Raw genomic sequence first — 7,240 nt, 5'->3', positions numbered from 1 at the left:
CTCCATCCTCCCCTCACCCTCCTCCCGCCTACCCTCACCCTCACCCTCCCTCTCGGCCCCCGGCCCCGGCCCGCACCCTCTGCTCCAGCTCCACTCCGCGCGGCCTCAGTTGGATCTGCCGGGGTTTCTGGCCCCCGCCGCGGCCGAGCACCAAGTGCGGGAGGCCCAGGGCCCCGGTGTGGGCGAACCCCCAGACGAACACGCGGCTCTTCCTGCGCCCTTTGCCCATATAGCGGAAAATCGGGTCAGGGGCCTGTGCTCCCCGCAAGCCCCGGGCCTGGAGCCAGCGCCAAATGCAGGTCCTGACCGCCATGAGCGACGCTGGTGCCGCAGGCAGCTCCTACACACGGTCCACGGCAGCGGCTACTCCGGGCCGCCATCTTGGTAAAGGAGACGGCCTCCGAGCTCCTTAAATGGGCAATGTACTGCTGTACCTGGTGGGGTCCACACTGATTGACATCAACATCCGACACTGGGGAGAGAGTGGCTCAGATTCGGGGCAAACACACACGAATAGGTCAGATGTGTGTCGCAGCTTTACGAAAAGCTTGAATGCAGGAATAGAGTTGTACATTTAAGTCTGCCAAATGTGAGGTCATGTTGCAGCTGTACAGGACATTGGTTTGGCTGCTGTTGGAATATTGCGTGTAATTCTGGTCTCCTTCCTATCAGAAAGATGTTGTGAAACTTGAAAGGGTTCAGAAAAGATGTGCAGGGATGTTGCCAGGGTTGGAGGGTTTGAGCAACAGGGAGAGGCTGAATGGTCTGGGGCAGTTTTCTCTGGAGCGTCAGAGGCTGAGGGGTGACCTTATAGATATTTATAAAATCATAAGGGACATGAATAGGGTAAATCGACAAGGTCTTTTCCCTGGGGTGGGGGAGTCCAGAGGGAGAAGGCATAGGTTTAGGATGAGAGGGGAAAAATTTAAAAGGGACCTAAGGGGCAACTTGTTCACGCAGAGAATGGTGCGTGTATGGAATGAGCTGCCAGAGGAAGTGGTGGGGCTGGTACAATTGCAGCATTTAAAAGGCATCTGGATGGGTATATGAATAGGAAGAGTTTAGAGGGATATAGCGAAAGTGAGGACTGCAGATGCCGGAGATCAGAGTCAAGTGGTGCTGTAAAAGCACAGCAAGTCAGGCAGCATCCGAGGAGCAGGAAAATCGACATTTTGGGCAAAAGCCCTTCATCAGGAATGAGGGATATGGGCTATTTACTGGCAAATGACTAGATTAGGTTAAGATATCTTGTTGGCATGGACGAGTTGACCGAAGGGTCTATTTCCGTGCTGTATTATCTCTATAACTCTAAATGACATGTGAAGTGACACAATGATATGGATGAAAGGCCGAAATTTGCAAATGGACATTGATAAAATTATTAAATTGGTAAAATTGTGGCGATGGAGTTGACTGTGAGCAAAGAGCTTTAGTGGAAGCTGCTGGGCAGGTAGAGAAAATAATTTCAGTAAGGCAAGTAGAATATTGAAATTAATCTTACAGAGAACTGGAAGTGAGATTCCAGTTGTAGCTATGAGATCTGCTTTGATCTCAAGCCCATTGAGGTTTTATTGGCGTGTTTGAATCGATGAAAGGATACATGGAGAGAAACTACTTCCTCTGGTGGAGAAGTTCAGAATAAGAGAATAGAATCTTAAAATTAGAGCCAGTTCATTCAGAGGTGATTTCAGAAAACACTGCACAGCTACTGTCCTCTGTGGGCAGCACGGTGGCTCAGTGGTTAGCACTGTTGCCTCACAGCGCCAGGGACCCAGGTTTGATTCCAGCCTCTGGTGATTGTCTGTGTGGAGTTTGCACATTCTCCCCATGTCTGCATGGGTTTCCTGTGGGTGCTTCCTCCCACAGTCCAAAGATGTACGGGTTAGGTGAATTGGCAATCCTAAATTGCCCTTGGGGTTCAGGGATTTACAGGCTAGGTGCATTAGTCAGGGGAAATGTAGAACAATACTGTAGGGGAATGGGTTTGGGTGGGATACTCTTCAGAGGGTTGGTGTGGACTTAGAGCAGTATAGGCCCTTCGGCCCTCGATGTTACGCAAACCTGTAAAACTAATCTGAAGCCCATCTAACCTACACTATTCCATTTTCATCCATATGTTTATCCAATTGCCATTTAAATGCCCTTAAAGTTGACGAGTCTACTACTGTTGCAAGCACGGAGCTCCACGCCTTTAAAGCTCTCTGAGTAAAGAAACACCCTGTGATATCTATCCTATATCTATCATCCCTCAATTTAAAGCTATGTCCCCTCATGCTAGCCATCACAATCTGAGGAAAAAAGCTGTCACTGCCCACCCTATCTAACCCTCTGATTATCTTATACGTCTCTATTAAGTCACCTCTCAACCTTCTTCTCTGTAACGAAAACAGCCTCAAGTCCCTCAGCCTTTCCTCATAAGACCTTCTCCCCATACTATTCAAAATCCTGGTAAATCTCCTCTTCACCTTTTCCAATGCTTGCACATCCTTCCTGTAATGCAGTGACCAGAACTGTACACAGTACTCCAAGTGTGGCTGTACCAGAGTTTTGTACAGCTGCAATATGACCTCATGGCTCCAAAACTCAATCCTTTACCAATAAAAGCTAACACACCATATGCCTTCTTAACAGCCCTATCAATCTGGGTAGCAACTTTGAGGGATCTATGCACATGGATACGAACATTTCTCTGCTCATTCACACTGCTTGGAATCATCATTTTCCCAGTAATCTGTGTTCCTGTAACTCCTTCCAAAGTGGATCACCTCACACTTTTCCGCATTAAACTCTATTTGCCATCTCTCAGCTCAGCTCTGCAGCTTATATATGTCCCTCTGTAACCTGCGACATCCTTTGGCACTGTCCACAACTCCACCGACCTTAGTGTCATCCGCAAATTTACTAACCCATCCTTCTATGTCCTCATCCAGGTCATTTATAAAATGACAAACAGCAGTGGCTCAAAAACAGATCTTTGTGGTACACTACTAGTAACTGAACTCCAGAATGAACCTTTCCCATCAACCACCACCCTCTGTCTTCTTTCAGCTAGCCAATTTCTGATCCAAACCGCTAAATCACCTTCAATCTCATACCTTCATATTTTCTGCAATAGCCTACCGTTGGAAACCTCATCAAATGCTTTACTGAAATCCATATACACCACACTTTATCCTCATCCACCTGTTTGGTCACCTTCTCAAAGAACTCAATAAGGTTTGTGAGGCACGACCTACCCTTCACAAAACCGTGTTGACTATCCCTAATCAAATTATTTTTTTCTAGATGATTAGAAACACTGTCACTTATAATCCTTTCCAACACTTTACCCACAACTGAAGTAATTGTTGATAATTACCAGGGTTGTCTGTACTCCCCTTCTTGAACAAGGGAACAACCTTTGCTATCCTCCAGTCTTCTGGCACTATTCCTATAGACAATGACACCATAAAGATCAAAGCCTCCATAATCTCTTCCCTAGCTTCCCAGGAAATCCCAGCTTAAATCCCATCCAGCCCAGGGGATTTATCTATTTTCAGACTCTCCAGAATTGCTAATGAACCTCAATCCCACTTAGTCTAATAGCCTGTATCTCAGTATTCTCCTCGACAACGTTGTCTTTTTCAAGTATGAATACTGATGAAAAATACACATTTAGTGCCTCCTATCTCCTCAGACTCCACTCACAACTTCCATCTACTGTCCTTGACTGGCCTTAATCTTACTCTTGTCATTCTTTTAATCCTGACATACCTCTGGAAAGTTTTAGGGTTTTTCTTGATCCTATCTGCCAAAGACTTCTCGTGTCCCTCCTGGCTCTTCTCAGCTCTCTCTTTCGGTCTTTCCCAGCTAACTTGTAACTCTCAAGTGCCCTAACTGATCCTTCATGTCTCATCCTCACATAAGCCTCCTTCTTTCTCTTAACAAGAGATTCAACTTCTTTAGTAAACCACTGTTCCCTCGCTCGACCACTCCCTCCCAGTCTGATGGGTACATACTTATCAAGGACACACAGTAGCTATTACATTAAATAGGCTCCACATTTCAATTGTGCCCATCCCATGCAGCTTCCTTCCCATCCTATGCATCTTAAATCTTGCCTAATTGCATCATTATTGCTTTCCCCTCAGCTATAAGTCTTGCCCTGCGCTGCATACCTATCCCTTTCCATCGCTAAAGTAAACATAACTGAATGGTGATCACTATCACCAATGTGCTCACCTACCTCCAAATCTAACACCTGGCTTGGTTCATTACCCAGCACCAAATCCAATGTGGCCTTGCCACTTGTTGGTGTATCTACATATTGTGTCAGGAAACCCTCTTGCACACATTGGACAAAAACTGACCCATCTAAGGTTCTTGAAACTACAATATTTCCAGTCAACATTTGGAAAGTTAAAGTTCCCCATAACAATTACTCTGTCACTCTTACTCCTATCCAGAATCATCTTTGAAATCCTTTCCTCTACATCTCTGGAACTTTTCAGAGGCCTATAGTAAACTCCCAACAAAGTGACTTCTCCTTTCCCGTTTCTAACCTCAGCCCACACTACTTCAGTAGACAATTCCTCATCAAATGTCCTTTCTGCTCTTTCTTGACTAACAATGCCACACCTCCCCCTCTTTTACCACCTTCCCTGTACTTACTGAAACTTCTAAATCTCAGAATATGCAACAACCATTCCTGTCCCTGCTCTATCCATGTCTCTGAAATGGCCACAACATCGAAGTCCCAGGTCCCAACTCATGCTGCAAGTTCACCCACCTTATTCCGGATGCTCTTGGCATTGAAGTATACACACTTCAAACCAACTTCCTGCTTGCCGGTACATTCTTGCGACCTTGAAACCTGATTTATGACCTCACTACTCTCAACCTCCTGTACATTGGAGCTACAATTCAGGATCCTATCCCCTTGCTGAATTAGTTTAAACTTAAGACCATAAGACATAGTAAAAGTAAGGCCATTCAGCCCATCGAATCCACTCTGCCATTTAATCATGGCTGATGGGCATTTCACTTACCCACACTCTCCCCATAGCCCTTAATTCCTTGTGAGATCAAGAATTGATCAATCTCTGCCTTGAAGACATTTAATGTCCTGGCCTTCACTGTGCTCCGAGGCAATGAATTCCACAGGCCCACAACTCTCTGGCTGAAGAAATGTCTCCTCATTTCCGTTCTAAATTGACCCCATCTAATTCTAAGGCTGTGCCCATGAGTCCGAGTCTCCCGCCTAATGGAAACAACTTCCCAGTGTCCACCCTTTCTAAGCCATGCATTATCTTGTAAGTTCCTATTAGATCTCCCTTCTAAACTGTAATGAATACATCCGAGGATCCTCAGCCGTTCATTGTATGTTGGGCCTACCATTCCAGGGATCATCTGCTGGACATACTCCAGTGCCAGTATGTCCTGAGGTGTGGTGCTCCAACTTGGACACAGTATTCTAAATGGGGCCTAACTAGAGCTTTATAAAGTCTCAGATGCACATCGCTGCTTTTATATTCCAACCCCCTTGAGATAAATGACAATATTACATTTGCTTTCTTAATAACAGACTCAACCTGCAAGTTAACCTTTCGAGAATCTTGGACTAGCACTCCTAGATCCCTTTGTACTTTGGCTTTATGAATTTTCTCACCGTTTAGAAAATAGTCCATGCCTTTATTCTTCTTTCCAAAGTGCAAGACCTAGCATTTGCTCATGTTGAATTTCATCAGCCATTTCCTGAACCACTCTCCTAAACTGTCTAAATTTTCCTGGACCGTTCTCCTAAACTGGTCTATTTCTGCTCTATGAATAAGGTGTGGAGATTAAAGGGTTAAATATATTGAGATTGAGAGTATCAAAGATTCTGTAATTAACATAGGTAAAAGTTTGGCTCTTGCTCTTGAGGGAGTGCAGGCTGATTCTGGAAATGGCGGGACTAACGTACAAGGAGAGATTAATGAGGTTATGATTGTTTTCACCAGAGTTCAGATGAATGAGGAGGGATCTCGTAGAGACTTATAAAATTCTAACAGGACTAGACAGCAGAGATTCAGGGAGGATGTTCCCGAAGGTGAGTGTGTGCAGAACTAGGGGCCAAATGGCCTACTTCTGTTTCTAATTCAGCTTGGTTCAGATACCTAGAAAACTCATTAATGTCTGTGTCAGTATAAAACTTCAACAGGATTTGAGAGACACCACTTCCACCATTGTTTTGTACTAAGATGGTCAGTAATTCAAGCAGCTTGCGTAGTACATTTATCTATACAGGCCAGAGATACTTTCAGGGATCCATTTTCTCTGACAATTCATGCAATATAAAGTGATTCAAAACTCTCTCAAATAGTTTAAATAAATTAAGGCTTAACATTGAAAACATATATCTGAGAAAATATAACAATTTATAGTAAAAGTCACCTAGCCAATAATGTCTGTACAAAAATATTCTGCTTAGTTGAAGAGCAGCATTTCCAGACGAGGAAAGTGTGTATAATCCACAGTAGAACTCATCTCTCCAACCAAAGCAGCTGCAGCTTACTGTAACTAGTATTTGAATAACATCAGATAATTTACAATTGCATTGTAAAGATGGTGGTCTCAGAAATGAATTAACATTTCTGCAGAACTCAATGTTTATAATATCTGAGTATTACCAAGATTCCCACAATCTATGGGAATATCCTCTCTGTGGAATCTGAATTCCATTCCTCTGTCAGCCACAAAGTATAGCCAGAGCAGCTTTTAAAATATTTTTCCAATAGTAACGAAACACTGAAAGTTAGCTGGAAACATAAGCATTGCCCAGCACTGAACTAAAGGAAGGACATTTAGACTCTTAATATTATAGATAACAAAGAAAAATTGTATTTGGTAGCACATTTTAAACTGTCAGGACACTCAATAGCATTTTAAAACCTATTTGATACTGAAAAGGAAACTAATATTGAATCAGCGGCAGAGATCTATCAAATTTAACATTGAGCAAAATAACAGGAATGTAGAGAACAGAGACAATTCTCCAGGAGAAGATGTTCGCCATTTCTGGTTTTGAAAGATTCTGAAGGCTTTTACAGATGCCCTAATATTGCAGATTTCCATCAAGTTGGGATCTGTTCCTTTAAATTGGAAAATTGCATATGTAACTCCAACACTTAGGAAAGATGAGAAAGAAAAAATGGAAGACCAGATAGTCTAACATTTGCTATCAGGAAATTGCTAGAGTACAAAAATGAAGCCTAAAGTGACT

The 7,240-nt window shown here is 43.5% G+C and overlaps 1 protein-coding gene across 3 annotated transcripts in view; it reads right to left on the bottom strand.

Annotated features, from left to right (window-relative positions):
- The window catches only part of rcc1l (RCC1 like), a 64,373-nt gene extending 64,002 nt beyond the window's left edge, over window positions 1-371 (bottom strand). For all 3 annotated transcript variants that reach the window (XR_006315838.1, XR_006315837.1, XM_043718878.1), the window contains exon 1: window positions 77-371. Coding sequence is in view for 1 of the 3 variants with exons in the window: in XM_043718878.1 (XP_043574813.1) it covers window positions 77-313 (237 nt within the window). In the remaining 2 variants the exon portion in view is untranslated. The remainder of the gene's footprint in view (window positions 1-76) is intronic.
- Window positions 372-7,240: the final 6,869 nt, after the last annotated feature.

This window comes from Chiloscyllium plagiosum, chromosome 28, assembly GCF_004010195.1.
Source record: "Chiloscyllium plagiosum isolate BGI_BamShark_2017 chromosome 28, ASM401019v2, whole genome shotgun sequence".
Taxonomy (NCBI): Eukaryota; Metazoa; Chordata; class Chondrichthyes; order Orectolobiformes; family Hemiscylliidae; genus Chiloscyllium; species Chiloscyllium plagiosum.
Note: the sequence above shows the minus strand (reverse complement) of the source record. Positions and strands in the feature narration are given on the sequence as shown.